The 16,692-nt window shown below is 38.8% G+C and overlaps 1 protein-coding gene across 1 annotated transcript in view; it reads left to right on the top strand.

Annotated features, from left to right (window-relative positions):
- The window catches only part of DNAJC3 (DnaJ heat shock protein family (Hsp40) member C3), a gene marked incomplete at its 5' end in the record, with an annotated part of 88,168 nt that overhangs the window by 10,958 nt on the left and 60,518 nt on the right, over positions 1-16,692 (top strand). Inside the window, one exon of the mRNA XM_008072114.1 lies at positions 14,374-14,484. Within this exon, the coding sequence (XP_008070305.1) occupies positions 14,374-14,484 (111 nt within the window). The remainder of the gene's footprint in view (positions 1-14,373; positions 14,485-16,692) is intronic.

Genomic DNA, 16,692 nt, shown 5'->3' on the forward strand with positions numbered 1-16,692 from the left:
CCTCAGCCTCCCAAAGGCACGGGATTACAGGCTGAGCCACCGAGCCCGGCTGAACATTTTCTTTTTTTTAACTAATGGTTTATCTCATACTCAGCTTTCTTGTGTCCTCAAGCCATCTTCTGTTAAGTACATTGATCTGATTGTCCTTCTTAGAAGACTTAGCAGGGAAATATTTGAAGTCTTCATGCTATTTCAGTGACTCTCCCTCTCTCTCCCTGAATTTTGATAATACATAGGTACCCATCAACATGCTCCTGTAATTGTCCCTACTGTCAGAGTTGCAGTTTGGAACCAAAAGCCTCAAACTCCTAGGCTTAAGTCATCCTCCTACCTCAGCCTCCCAAGTAGCTATGACTATCGGTGTGTGCTGCCACACCTAGCTAATTTATTTTTTGTAGAAACAAAGTCTTGCTATGTTGCCCAGGCTGGTCTTGAACTCCTGGGCTCAAGTACTTTGAGAGGCCCACTTGGCTTCCCAGAGTGCTGGAATTACAGGTGTGAAATTACTGTGCCTAGATATTTTCACCATTCTTATTTGATCCCTGGTTCATTCTCTAGCATAATATTATGAGTTCTGTGTATATCTTTCTCTTTACATGATTGATACATGATCTTTTATGTTTTACTCTACGATCTATAAATGTTTATGGATGTATGGAGGTGGCTGTAGTTCTCTGCATGCTCTAAACTCCAATCCAAGGAAAAGGAATTTCCTAGACTCCAGCCAGGCAGTCATACTTTTCCTACAATCAGTATACAATCACTGGCAATGAGCACTTGTGAAACATAAAGATGGTCATACAACCTATTCACCAAATAAAATTAAGGAAACAAAATTAGTGGAGCAAATAGAAAAAAAAAATCTAAAAATGAATATCACTGATATTCTTACAGATTCAAAAGGATGTAATAGCCACGAAAAACAGACCAAGTATCTATGTACTCATGACTCTAGCTGTTGGGATGCAGTGGAGAACAAGATATAAACAAGATAATTTCTCAAGTGCCTTATTATTATTATTTTATTTTTATTTTTATTTTTTTTGAGTTGGAGTCTCACTCTGTTGCCCAGACTGGAGTGCAGTGGCATACTCCCAGCCACCACAGCCCCGACCTGCGGGGTGCCAGCACTCCTTCCGCCTCAGCCTTCCAAGTAGGTGGAACTACAGGTGTGCACTACCACACCCAGCTAATTTTTGAGTTGTTGTAGAGATGAAGTCTCGCCAAGTTGCCCAGGTGGGTCTCGAACCCGTGGGCTCAGGCAATCCACTTGCCTTGGCTTCCCAAAGTGCTAGGATTACAGGCTGAGCCACCGATCCCAGCCTTCAAATGCCATATCTTGAGGTGGTATGTCTTGAGTCTCAACATTCCCCTGTTTGAAACTTTTTCAAGATGTTTCACATTTCAGAGATGGAGCTGATAGATTGTCTCATAGCCCATTAAAGAGTCATTTTTATGGAAACAAAAGAGAAACAAAAGTTTGTGATTGGAACAGAAACAAGCTTCTGAGTCCAGAGGGCAGCTATATTAGATTTCAAGTTGGGCTTGAAGCATCTTTTGCAGTTTGAAAGTCTTTAGTGATATCTGAGTGGCCCACAGGGCAATAGGCTTGCAGAAGCTTGTCCATACATGAGCTGTTGTACTGATCTCTCTGAAGTTCATGCCACCAAGTCATTTGGCTTCAATTTCCATGGCTTCAGGAAAGGGCAATTTTTGTTTTTAGTGATTCCAAGTCAGAAGCGTTGGAGGGAATTTGAAGTTTTAATTTTGGGGAGTCATAGTCAGATATTGGAGAAAAGAAGAATTCAAGATCCAGTCCAGTTTATAGGTAGACTAACACAACCTTAAAAATAATACTAGAATGTAATAGTGCATGCGCTATAGTTTTCTACTGAAATAGAATTTTTCTTTCTACAGTCACCCCCATTTCTACCAAAGATAATCACTGTAAGACTAATTTGTTTGCAAAATAAGTTTAGTCTCATTAAACTTGGCCTTATTATTTACATAAGTGCAGCAAGAATAATGATTAACCATATAGACTATTTTTTAGTCTGCTTGGCCAGAACTTCTAATAAGGAAGTTCAGATTTGTCTTTTAAAAGCCTTTCAACAATAACAAGTAATGAGATTGAAGCTGTAATAAAAAGTCTCCCATCTAAGAAAAACCCAAGACTCAATGGCTTCATTGCTGAATTCTACCAAACATTTAAAGAAGAACTAATACCAATCTTACTCAAACTATTCCAAAAAGTCAAGAAGGAGATAATACCTCCAAACTCGTTCTACAAGGCCAATATTATTCTGATAACAAGATCAGACAAAGATACAACAAAATAAGAAAACTACAGGCCAATATCTCTGATAAATATGGATGCATAAATCCTCAATGAAGTACTAGCAAACTGAATTCAACAACACATTAAAAATTAGATTATTCATCATGATCAAGTGGGATTCATCCAGGGATGCAAGGATGGTTCAACATATACAAATCAATGTGATGCATTATATCAACAGAATAAAAGACAAAAACCATATGATCATTTCAATTGATATTGGAAAAACATTTGATAAAAGCCAACATCCTTTTCTGACGAAAACTCTTAAAAAACTGAGTATAAAAGGGACATACTTCAACATGATAAAAAGCCAAATATAACAGACCCATAGCTAGTATGCTGAATGGGGAAAAACTAAAAGCCTTTCCTCTAAATTTTGGAACAAGACAATGTCCATTTTCACCACTGTTATTCAGCATAGTACTGGAATTCCTAGTTAGAGCAATTATACAAGAGAAAGAAATAAAGGACATCCAAGTTAGAATGGGTATGATCTTATATTTAGAAATACCTATGATCTTATGGAGGGACTCCAAAAAAATCTGGAATTATCTTTTGGAGGGTGGACTCCTTATAGTACAGGCTTCTCCTACTAAGTAAGTGTTCTGGGAACCTATCAACATCAGTGTACCAGCTAGTGTTGTTGAGAGGCTGTGTTCGGCTTCAGTTAATTTCTTTTGGAGATTCTTTCAATGCATTTGCCCATTTCGTGATGGGTGATTTATCAAGGTACCTGCCCACACTGTACTGAATGTTCAACAATTTTTGGCCAAAAATGGCATGACTCCATGCCCTATCCTCACTATTCACCCAATCTTGCCCTCAAGTGACTATTTTTTGTTTCCCTGCATGAAAAAAGTACTTGTAGGGAAACATTTTGCCAATGTGAAAGAGGTAAAACAAAAAATGGCAGAAGCACTAAAAGGCATCAAAATTGACAAGTTCAAAACTGTTTTGAACAGTGGAAAAGTATCTCAATAGGTGTATTATACACCAAATGGAGGTACTTTGAAGGTGACTGAGTTTTAAACACATAAGAATAAATACACAATTTTTTTTTTTTTGAGTTGAAGTCTCACTCTGTCATCCAGACTGGAGTGCAGTGGCCGCTCCTGGCCACTGCAACCTCGACCTGCTGGGCTCTGGCGATCCTTCCGCCTCAGCCTTCCAAGTAGCTGGAACTACAGGTGTGCACTACCACGCCCAGCTAATTTTTTATTTATTGTAGAAATGAGGTCTCGCCAAGTTGCCCAGGTGGGTCTCGAACCCTCAGGCTCAGGCAATCCACTCACCTTGGCCTCCCAAAGTGCTGGAATTACAGGCTGAACCACCGAGCCTGGCTAAATACACAATTTATAATAAATAAATTTCAGTTTTTTTGGGTTCCCCAAATCATATGTTTAGGAAAAGACTCCAAAAAACGATTAGAACTGATAAACAAATTTGGTAAAGTTGCAAGATACAAAACCAGCATGTAAAAATTAGCATTTCTATATGCCAACACAGACAATCTGAAAAAGAAATCAGGAAAGTACTCTCATTTGCAATGGCTATAAATAAAATACCTAAGAATAAACTTAACAAAGAAGTGAAAGAGCTATACAATGAAAACTACAAAACACTGGTGAAAGAAACCAAAAAGGGCACACACATAAAAGAAAAGATATTTCAGCTTCATGGATTAGAGGAATCAATATTGTTAAAATATCCATACTGCCAAAAGCAATCTATAGATGCAATGCATTCTCTGTTAAAATACCAGTGACATTCTTTAAATTGTATATAGAACCACAAAAGACCCAGGATAGCCAAACTCATCCTGAGCAAAAAAGAACAAAACAGGAGGAATCACATTACCTGTCTACAAATTATACTACATAGGTGTAGTAACCCAAACAGCAAGATGTTGGCATAAAAACAGACACATAGACCAATGGAACAAAATAGAGTACCCAGAAAAAATGCACACATCTACAGTGAACTCATTTTCAACAAAGGAACCAAGAACATGCATTGGAGACAGACTTTCTTCAACAAATGGTCTGGGAGAACTAGATCTCCATATACAGAAGAATGAAACGAGACCCCTATTTTATGCCATACACACAAATCATGTAAAAACAGATTAAAGACTTAAATCTAAGACCTGAAACTATGACATTACTAAAAGAAAAAATTAGAGAAATTCTCTATTGGTCTGGACGACAAAGGTTTCTTGAGTAATATCTCAAAAGCACAGGCAACCAAAGTGAAAATGAACAAATGGGATGACATCAAGCGAAAAAGCTTCTGCATAGCAAAGGAAACAATCAACAAAGTGAAGAGACAACCCATAGGATGGGAGAAAATATTACAAACTACTGATCTGACAAGGGATTAATAACCAGAATATATATAAGGAGCTCAAGCAATTGAGTAGAAAAAAAAAAATCAAATACCTAAAAGATCTGAACAGATATTTCTTTCTTTTGAGTTGGTATCTCATTCTGTTTCCCAGGCTGGAGTACAGTGGTGCTATCACAGATTACCACAGCCTTGACTTCCTGGGCTCAGGCAATCCTGCCTCAGCATCCTGAATAGCTTGCATTGCAGGTACCACCATGCCTAGCTAATTTTTTGATTTTTTTTTTTTTTTTTGCGCAGACTGGTTTTTTTTTGTTGTTGCGCAGACTGGTTTCCCACTCCTGGGCTCAAGCAATCCTCCTGTCTGGACTTCTCAAAGTGCTGGGGTTACAGATTAGTTAGCTGCTGTGCCTGACTTGATAGGCACCTGGGCCACCATGGTTGCTTGACTCGATGCGAGAACACTGACTTGCCTGTTACCTCTTCCCAACTTTCTATATTCGGTTTTGATTTTCCTTTATTTATTCATTCTGAAACAACCTTTAAATAACCTCCAAACTTCACAAAATTATTTCCTCTACAAAAAACATCCTCATACCTTATAATTTTTCTTACCCAACATCTTCCTTTGTGTGCTTTGCATACAGCTGTTTCTCTTAGTTATAGTAGTTTTGATTACATATATTAGAGTTTTAACTCTTAGTAACCCTAATTTTTAGTGAAAAACTAGGAAATAAGGAATTATGAACTGTCACCAACATTTTATGAATACACATTTCATAATATCTAAAAACATGTGCTTCCTTATTGTACAATTTTAATGTGGAATAGGACATATTTACTAACAGATTCAGATATCTTTCTGTAAAATTTAAGAAGCCAAACAGAAGAGTTTAAACTTAGGTTTAGCAAGTAGTATTTTCTTATTTTACCTTATTTGGTAGTGATCTAGATATTCAATAAGTATTCATCATTTATTTTAACTTAGCAAAACAGATTCTTGGGGACCCTTTTTAAGGAAACATAAAACATTAAACATTTTAATTATAAACTTTTATCCCAGTTACATTTATTTGACTTACTTGTTCTTATTGAGACTACACATATAACTTTTATAAGTTATTAGAGGAAGCTAGTCATTATCTCAAGTTGTTTTCCTCTTAGCTATTTTTATAATATGTTCATATTAGGCAATCATAATGATAACAAAAGCCTAAAAGTTAAAACATGCTTTTTTGTTTGTTTTACTGCTGTGCTTGACATGTAAAAGTAAATGGATGCTGCATTTCCATTTACACATTTATTCTTAGGTTGACCTCATTGTTTTATGATTATAAACATCTAGTAAAGATAGCAAACTTATCTGAATAAAAAGCAGGTAGAATAAAAGTTGTGTGTCAAGCTCGGCTCGGTGGCTCAGCCTGTAATCCCATGCCTTTGGAAGGCTGAGGTGAGTGGATTGCCTGAACCCGCAGGTTCGAGACCTGCCTGGGCAACTTGGCGAGACCTCATCTCTACAATAAATCAAAAATTAGCTGGGTGTGGTAGCGCGCGCCTGTAGTTCTAGCTACTTGGAAGGCTGAGGCGGAAGGATTGTTGGAGCCCAGCAGGTCGAGGCTGCGGTGGCCAGGAGTGGCCACTGCACTCCAGTCTGGGTGACAGAGTGAGACTCCAACTCAAAAAAAAAAAAAAGTGATGTGTCTACATTATATTTAATGGTGGCCACTCTGAAGGCATATTAATTTTAGTAAACTAACAATGTTCTTATTTACCAAAAATTACCCAAGTAATCTGAACTGAAAAGCATTTGGTTAGTTTCCATACTTCTGAGAGTATGCTTATTATATAAGTGCTTATTTTTCTTTAAGCCAACTAAATAGAGCTCTTTTAAATCAACTTTGGCAATATTATCTGAAGGTAGAAAAATACTGCATTTATGTAACATGACTACATAGACATACATAAGAATTACATGATATATCTATTATCAATAATACCAAGGGGCTGACCCATCCATCCAACTTTATTATCTTCAATTTTCTTTATATGAGGGAATTCATTTCCAACTAAGGTGGAAATCATAACATTTCTGTGTTCTAGTCTTAGACTTGTCTGTCTTTGGAAGTTTTAATAAATTGTTTTTTTCCCAAGTATACAGTTCCATTTTAGCTTAGGAGAGAAGGTGTTTTTAAAAAGAAAAAAAAATACTTTCTGTCAGGCTCTGATATAATAAACCATACTTCAAAACCAAAGTTCAAAAGTATATTTACCAAGGGACTCAAGACCAAAGTCTTTTATGGCTTACATGAGTACATGAGACATCTCCAAAGAGGGACCAAAAAGATACAGCCCTCCCAAGACTTAAAGCCACTACCAAAGAAAACATAAAGACAAATTTCCTAAGAGTTGGCAACAGTCAGTACACTAGCCACAAATGGCATGCAACCCATGTTTCTGTCTAGCTATACTCTTGGGGGTCCCCGACATTTTGGTGAGTCATGTGCACATGCAGGCCTGAAAACCCACTTGCCCCTGAAAGACAGGAATCTAAACCGAGTTCTTGGGACAAAAGCCCCTTGAGACAAATGATGGCAATAGTTGTCCCTGGAAGAGAAAGGACCAATAATGAATGGTTACCCCAACACTGAGTCACAATTTAAACTTGTGATTCTTACATATGTTTTCTATCTTGAGAAAGGAATTTGTGGAGGAAATGGGACTGGATTTTGTGGAGAGGAGTTTAAATTAGGGGTCCAAAGATCCAAAAGGTCTTCTGGATGGTCAGGGACAGGGAGCTGTGGGTAAATGGAGTTTAAGGGGGCAGAGAAGGAGAATCTGTGGTAGATGTAGATTTTAACTTTTGTTCTAAGCCTGATACCTGCTTTTTATTCTTGTTAAGGGAGTCCCTACGACTAGCCATTATACTCCTTTTTGTTCTCTTTTCAGTTTGATTTTCCCATAGGTACCTGTAAGATGAATGCTAGGTTGCTCTCTATTTTTTTTTTTTTCCAAATGTAGAAGTTTTTTTGATTCGAAGGATCCACCATTTGTCCATTGATGAACAGAATTTTCAGTAGTGTATTTATTCTAATATTTACTTGATCCAGTAGGTTTTTTTCATGGAAAGACCTGCAGATAACTTTCCAGGCTTAGAATAAATCTTTACCATGGATGCACATGGCTTTCCCAAACAGGCGTAGAAGATGCAGCTCTTATAGTCCAAAAAGTAAAGTTCTCTCATAAATATAATCTGCAAAAGCAGCAAAGGATAGTGTTTGTGAAAATGGTATCTGTAGTCTCACTTGGAAACCTTGGGTGCCTCATAGACCTGCTAATCTGGGACACTGGGCACATGCTGCTGGGATGGGAGTTCTCTAACATTAACCAAGCAGTGAAGGTTGAGACTACAAACATCCTTATGGACTAGTACCTCTATTAAGACAATCTCTCCTGGGAACTGGCATGGGGTGGACAAAGAGAATGCTGTTCATCACTTTGTGTCTTGTGCTCCCAGCCTGTTCAGTTGACTGCCTGAAGCCAACATTTGTTCCTGCTGGCTGGCAGACACCAGAGAGAATATTCTCACTTGTCACAAAGCCAAGCTCCCAGGACATAAAAGGGGAGAGCCTCATCTGGTTATTTGTACTGGGGATCTACAGCAAAATTTGTCTAAACAATGCTCATCTGGTGAAAACTGTGAACTCACCGGTTTGAGGCTGGCTCAAACAAGACTCATATAGGGACCTATGTCTGTATTTTACCTTATGATTGTGACAAACAACATAAAAGACAGAGACAAAGGAAAATAGTGACCATCTCTGGAGGGAAGGGATCAGAAAACAAGAATACTCATACCAAAACACACCAGACTTACTACTATACAAGAACTAGTTCACACAAATATTTCCTCCTGCAAATCTGAATTTAGGGATAAAGGCAATGAAACTGTTACCACTCTCACTTTGATCCAGCCTTGCAGGCAGAGATCTGGGTGCCTGACTTGAAATTTTGTCTGTGACCAGCTTTATGTCAGGGGTCCTGGAATCCTGCAGCTACAACTGTCTAGGAGTGAGTAGGTCCCTGCCGGTGAGTTCTCTTCATGGTTGCAAAACTATTTGGAAGGGGGAAGTGGTTTCCCTCTACCTTTCTAGATTCTTTGGCTGGACTACAAATTAAATAGACATAAGACAGATTAACAGGAGAAAAAAAGTTTTAATTATATACATATGCATGGGACTCTCACAAAAATATGAGACTCAAAGAATGACCAATGATTGAGGCTTATATAACATCTTGAGCTGCAGAAAGGAATAGGGACTTGGGACTTCTGGGGAGTTGGGGGAGACAAATTATGGGAAGGCAAGGGGAGGGAATATATGATGAATAAAAGTTGCCTTGTTTTGCAGGTAATGATCTCTCATATGATAAAAGTTGTCTCCTAGCAGCTTCCCTCCTGGCACAGATGCATTTACTAATGAACATTTTCTCTACAGATGTAAATTATTTTTACAAAAGGGGTTATCAGAGCTGTTCCCATGTCTGCAGTTTCTCAAAATAACCAGCTTGAAATAATATGTCAAAAAAGGTATCTTTGTAGAACATGTCTACTGTGAATAATAGGAATTGACTATACCAACCATATTTTTCTCCCTAATTCTGATTTTTATTTTATATACAAGTTGTTGAAGTTAACTTTATAATTTATTCTTTCTATCATGGAATATTGAGTGGGACAGTGATGGAATAAGAGTAGTAATTAATATAGCCAGTGATGGATACATGATTGTTGGAACTATGAATCTTATTGGGGGGTGGGTAAGAACTTCTTCACTTGTAAGAAGGATAGCTATGTCTTTATAGAGACACTAATCCCAGTCATGAGGGATTGGGATTAAAGAATCTCCTAAAGGCCTGAGTCTACATGCTATCACATTGGATTAGTTTTCAACAACAAATTTTGGGGGGCGGGGGGGGACACAAACATTCAGACCATAGCAAAAATAGTATTCAAATATGTATAGAAGGATGCTTACAGAAATTAAGTATCCAAAGCATGTCTCCTTTATAGTGAGCACGATGTTAAGCTTTTCAAGGTGCTAAAGGAAAATTGCAGGGAAAAAAAAAGTCAGAACAGTGGTTGCTTAGGAGAGTAGGAGAAAGGACAGAATGAGAAGAGGTAGGAGGGAACTTTCTGAGGTGCTGATAATGCACCTCAAGATTAGAAGTGTAGGTTACACAGCTATATCCAGACCTCAAAACTCAGCAAATGTACACATAATGGACATTTCATTGTATGTCAATTTTATTTGCAAAAAAAGTTGATTACATACTCGTTAAAGTATTTAGGGTTTTGTGCACTGAATTAGCTAATATTGAACCACTGCTCCTAGGAGAAATACAGAGTTAGCTTCCTTCAAGCCTTGGGTCACATTTTTGTCAGCATGTTAAGACATAACATTGTTTTTTGAAGTATTTCTGTTTAAAACCACTTTACTTAATATATATTGTTGATATGTTAACATTGGACTCATAGCCAACAGCACTATCACAGCTGAAAAAAGCTTAACTGACACACATTTTTTTCAGCAAAGCACATAACTGCTTTCCTGTGTATAGGAACACCAGAGAGCACTTGGGAGCCATTTGAAATGGTGAAATCAGTAACAGGAAGCACACACAAAAAAGTGACATTAGATGTACTGTGGAAATGATACTTTTTTTTAATAGGAAAGCTGAAAAAGGAAGGCAGAGTATTACCTTGTTTGACCTCAGCTGGTCACTTTGAGATTCATATTTTCACTGTGTTCCTTAATGACTGTAAAAGTGCTGCGAGTATTAGTTTGGGGGTTACAAATGAATTTTAGTGGGTGAATTCACAAATTCAGAATCTGGATTATGAGAATTGACTTGAATACACAAATGAGCAAAAGGAAAATATGCAAAGCTACTACAGTTCTTGTGTTCTTAACTGGTCTGAGGTCTTAGCTGATACATGTGGTCTCCTTCAACTACCTGTTCTATACTTTTCTTGCCTTCAGCTAGACTTTTAGCTAGTCTGGCTTTTTCTTTTTTTTAAAAAACATTTTCATTCCTGAAGGGTCTGAGTCTTGTTCTATTTTGGTTGCTGTAGTTTTTCATTAGCCTTTAGGTATTGCATATGGAAGTGATGCCAGGTGGAGTACAGTGCAAAACTTATGGGCCCTTTGACTTGACCCTAAAATGAATTTTAGAGTGCTCAGCAAAGTTTTAAAACAAAGTTTGTTAGCCAAAGAAGAGGAGAAAGTTATAGAAAAAGGCCAGAGCTGGTATTGTCTCTAGTATTGGCAGATTAGATGCTCAGCAGTAGCTTTAGCCAGGTCAGTTTTGGTAGGGACTAACTTGTTTTTGAACCCATTCATAGCCTTCAATCTCTGCCGCCATGACCACTTCTTTCATTGCACAAGCATGGGTAAGATGCAGAAGGAAGATTCTCCTCTGCAGTGGATGCCTTTTACAGTTGATATGCCCACCTAATCTCTGATGGTTAAGTGCTGCTATTTAAGTTTTATCCCCATTAAAATCAGGGAGCTCATCTCATTGATGTCATACTCCCATAGTCATACCTGTTCTATGAAGGGGAGTGACCAAAGAGTTTTGAAAAGGCTGCAGGTGGTGCCTCACTAATACATTTCTCAATGCCTTAGTAAAGGGTGACTTCTAAGTTCTCCCCATGACAGACCATACAGCAGGAGCCAGAAAAAGTGCCCTCTCATGGTACGTAAGTGGGAGTTTAGTATGTGGGTGACATATGATAAATCCATTCCAAAATTCCTATGCCTTTAAGCCTCCCTCCAGTTATGCTAGGAAAACTTTGGAATCTCAGCCTTATTAAATGTAGGGTGTTGTTGAGTCCAAGTTTCAGTCAGCCAATCAGGTAAGTTGTTCAAACCACCTCAGCTTTGTGAGTGTTACACATGGGATCTCTCATTTAGAAGTAGAGAAACCTTTACCATAAAAGGTCAGATGGTAAGTATTTTAGGTTTTACAGGCCACATAGGTTTTGTCATAACTATATTCTATTGCCATAGTGTGAAAGCAGCCACACACAGTGTGGTGTGTTCATTGTGGGCATTGCTGTGTTCTAGTAAAACTTCATTTACAAAAACAGCTTGCTGACCTTTGCTTTGTAAGTATGTGCATATAAACGAATTAGACCTTCCTTGGGCTAGCACCTTTAGAATCCGTTCTCATACATGTTCTGTAGGGCTCTGCATATTTAACAGTAAAGTCTTGCAGTTCTTTTGGTGTGCTAAGCTGGTAACACTTCAAAGGAGGTACTTGGGATTATATTGTAAACTGTTTCTCTGGAGCCTGCCAAGATATGACATGGGTTAGTGACAATGGGACTGGTTATGGTGGGTCTTGAGGAGGATGAGCATTCTTTTTTATGGTATCTGCCCTAGGTAAGGTTGCCCTAGGTTGTTTTTGTTTGTTTATTTGCTTGTTTGTTTCTTAGCAGTGGAAGGCTCATCTCAGGCATGGGAAGGCAAGCTGCTTCAGGTAAAGAAGACTCAGGAGGACTTGGGGGCTCATGCTGGGCAGTATCATTTGGGGCCAAACTGATCTTCCCATTCCAGATTTAAGGAGCTGCTCTTTACTAATTTATGCCCATATTTTCACAGGATAAACTTGGTGAGACTGTAGATTCAACTATTGTTTTAATTCAGCAACCCTCAAAATTAAGTTGTGTGTTTGATTTTAAGCTAAGTCAGTTCTCAGACCATGACTTGAGTGGACTGATATGAGCTTCTTATTTTATCTTTGTAGGTGCTCTAGTGTACTTAGAAGAACTCACCCCACATCACCGTTCTTATTGTCATAATTTTTGCCATTACAATCTGCAGCAGCCACTTGGACTTCCAAGACATGTGCCTCTGTTAGTACTTCCTTACAGTCAGCCACAGGTGATAGCTTAATTGTGATTCCAGTACCTACTTTGAATTACTAACATCTTGTTTCCCAGTGGCATGGAGCTTAGTGCTGTACTCAAACCGCTAGTGGGCCTATCTCCTATATTAGTCTGGGTCCATTGAGGAGACCGAAACTGTACAATAATTTTAAAAGGGGAAGTTTAATATAAAGATTTGTTACATTATGATAGAAAAGTAACTAAAGATATAAGCAGAACTGTAAAGGATATTCTAGGGCTTAGGAGCAGTCTCAAGGAAGGGCCAACTTGGAAAGGGCCCCTTCCTCAAGGCTGGGTTTCAGACTGTTGAAAAAGGTGCAGTTGCTCCCTCCCCGCTCCAAGTTTGCTGGTGGAAAAGTTTGCTGAGTGGATGGGGCTAGAGCTGGTTCACGGTAACTGGGCAAGTAAAAATGATTCTTTCAGGTGGAAATGAGTCAAGGTTGGTTGGCCTGTGTCCATAAGGAGTCTGGGTGCTGCTGTGGATGTGAAGCCTGGAGTTTGTGGTGTCCTTATTGGGAGATGGTGCCTGGGCTGAGGCTGCCAGGTTGCTGAGGGACTGGACCCCAGGCATGTGGCTACAGCAGAGCACCACTGGATGTTCTCCTCATTCACAACATGCAGCAGGAAGTTCTCCCCATGACAGACCATGCGGCAGGAGCCAGAAAAAGTAATATGCAGCAAGCAAAAACAGGTGTCCTTTTGGCAGTCCTTTTAGTGCCCTTTCCTGACAAAGCCTAATATTGTGCTTGTGGAAACATGCTTAAAAACTCCAGGCCATTATTTCAGTGCAATATTATTTATTACTAAAGGATGGATTCAGAGTTGAGAGGCAATACACTGAAAACTGACCCAGTCAGTCAGATCATGTTATCCTACTCAAGATTCCTCAGTAGCTCCCTATTTTATGAAGAGCAAAAATTCAAAGTCGTGCATAATCAGGTCCTCTACTTTGACCTCCTATTAGTATCTCCTTGTTGGCCCTAGTGCCGCCATCCAGACCTCCCTGCTGTTTCTGGAACATATCTGCATGCTCCTAAATTAGGGCCCTTGCACTAGCTGGTGCCTCTTCCTGGATGTTCTTTTCCTAGATGTCTGCATAGTGAGTTCCTCACTTCCTTCATGTCTTGCTCAGATGGCAGCTTCTCATGGAGGCCTGCTCTTGACCTTGTTATTTACTACTGTAAGTCCCCACACCCCCCTGATCCCCTCATGTGGCTCAGCTTTTTCCACAGTACTTTTCACCCGTGTAATTTATTTTTATTATGTCTGTCTCTTCTCACCATAATGTCAGGTGCCAGGAGGGGATGAGAGGCAGGGGTTTTCGGCTGTTTTTTACTTATCCCAAATACCTAGAGTAGTGCCTGGTGCATTATAGGTGCTCAATAAGTACTTGAGTATTATAACAGACTATATAGTACTCATTAAGGTGGGGGTCTAACTTAACAAAGCAACTTTATTGTTCAAAATTTTTTTACTGCTTCTGTGTTATGTAACTTCCCTTTTACTTTGTAGATTGATTACATTCTTTTGACTGATTAGGTCGGTGTGGGTATATTTTTTGGCTTCTTACATGCTATAAAATATAGCACTGTGTTTTATTGTTACTTTCTTTACACCATTTTTCAGCTTCTGTGACTTCTCAGATGACTGAGCCAGATGACTATATTTTTAACATTTTACTTTTTAGAGTCAAATCTTGGTTTGTGGAAAGTTAACTGATTATTTTTAAACTTACTTTTAGGTGCTGAATGTGGAGTAAATGCAGATGTTGAGAAGCATCTTGAACTGGGCAAGAAGTTACTTGCAGCTGGACAGCTAGCTGATGCTTTATCTCAGTTTCATGCTGCAGTAGGTTTGTATCATGGAACTAAATCACTTAGTGGATGTCTTAGTGAATTCTAATTAATAGCTCTTATTTATTATTTTTATTTTAATGATGTGGGTGCAGTTCAGAAGTAGGGATACAAGTGGTCATCACACAAGTAAAGTTTGAGCCTCCCTTTGGCCCCACTTTGCCTGGTTTGATATCAGATACCCTTATTGTTGTTGTGTCTGCTCCCATCCACCCTGGCAGTATCCCACTACTACTAATCCCTTTCTTATAGTATTATGGTACACGTTCAGGGTCTGCTTATGAGTCAAACATATGGTAGTCTGTCCTTTGTTTCTGTGATAGATCACTCTAAATCCACCCAAGTGACTGCAAAGTCCATATGTTTGTTCTTCTTTATGACTGCATAATATTCTATTGTGTATATGTATCACATTTTTTTAATACAGTCCAGTTTCAATGGGCAACGTGGTTGGTTCCATGTTTTTGCTATTGTGAATAGTGCTGCAGTAAACATACGTGTGCAGGTATCTTTTTCGTAGAATGATTTGAGTTCCCAGTAGGGGAATTGCTGGGTGATTTGGAAGGTCAGTGTCTAGTTCTTTTAGAAATTGCTACACTGTCTTCCAAAGAGGTTACACTAGTTTGCATTCCCACCAGCAGTGTAGAAGCGTGCCTTTTTCTCCTCATCCTTGCCAGCATCTGTTGTTTGTTTTCTTAATGATGGCCATTCTACTGGGGTTAGGTGGTATCTCAATGTGGTTTTGGTTTGCTTTTCTCTGACGCTGAGTATATCTTCTTTTGAGAAGTATCTTTTCATGTCTTTTGCCCACTTTTTATTGAGGCTGTTTGTTTTTTTCCTTTCAGCACATTCGAGTTCCTTGTGGATCCTGAATGTTAGGCCTCTGTCAGATATATAGTTGGCAAATATTTTTTCCCATTCTGTGGGCTGTCTCCCCTCTCTCTTGATGGTTTCTTTTGCTTTGAGGAAGCTTTTCAGTTTAATGAGGTCCCACCTATCTTATCTCTTATGGTACAGGCACTTGGGGTTTTGATCAGGAATTGGTTGCCAGTTCCAATTTCCATAAGGTTGTCTCCTGTATTTTCTAAGTTTCTTATAGTTTGAAGTTTTACGTTTAGGCCTTTGATCCATTTAGAATTGATTTCTGTGTATGGTGACAGGTAGGGTTCCTGTTTCAATCTTCTGCATGTGTTCAGCCAGTTTTTCCAGCACCACTTATTGAATAGGTTCTCCTCTCCCCAGTGTTTGTTGGTGGAGCCTGTGTCGAAGATGAGTTGGTTGAGAAATTGAGATTTTTGCTTCTGGAATTTCTATCCTGTCTCATTGGTTCATGTCCCTATTCTTATACCAATACCAGGCTGTTTTGATTATTGTAGCCTTATAGTAAAGTTTAAAGTCTGGAAGTGTGATACCTTCCGCTTTGCTTCTTTTGCTGAGGATTGTTTTGATTGTTCATGGTTGTTTATGTTTCCATATGAATTTCTGAATTGTCATTTCCAGGTCTGAGAGGAATGATGTTTAATGGGTACTGTGTTGAATCTGTAGATTTCCTTTGGTAGGACATCTTAACAATGTTGATTCTTCGTATCCATGAGCACGGAATATTTTTCCATTTGTTTGTGTCTTTGTGAATTTCTTTTGTAGTTCTCACTGTAAAGGTCTTTCACTTCTCTGGTTAGGAAGATGCCAAGGTATTTCATTTTTTGTGTGTGTGTGTGTGGCTATTGTGATTGGGATTGTGCTTTTTATTTGGTTGTCTGCCTGCTTGTTATTGGTGTATAAGAATGCACCTGTCTTTTGCACATTTATTTTGTACCCTGAGACTTTGCCAAAGTCCTTTATCTGTGAAGGCAGGTTTTTGACAGATTCTCTTGGGTTTTCGAGGTATAGGATCATATTATCAGCAAAGAGGGATAACTTTACTTCCTCTTTTCCTGTTTAGATACCTCTGATTTTCTTCTCTTGTCTAATTGCTCTAGCTAGGACTTCCAACACAATGTTGAACAAGAGGGATGAGAGTGGGCAGCCTTGTCTTGTTCCAGTTATCAGGGGAAATATGTCCAGTTTCTGTCCACTTAGCAATATGGTGACTGTGGGTTTATTGTAGATGGCGCTTACTATTTTGAGGTATTTTCCCTCTATGCCTAGGTGTTTGTGGGTTTTTATCAAGGGATGCTGGATTTTATCAAAAGCTTTTTCTGCATCTA

The sequence above is a fragment of the Carlito syrichta genome, unplaced genomic scaffold (assembly GCF_000164805.1).
Source record: "Carlito syrichta isolate Samal-C Ts95f unplaced genomic scaffold, Tarsius_syrichta-2.0.1 Scaffold314855, whole genome shotgun sequence".
Classification (NCBI taxonomy): Eukaryota; Metazoa; Chordata; class Mammalia; order Primates; family Tarsiidae; genus Carlito; species Carlito syrichta.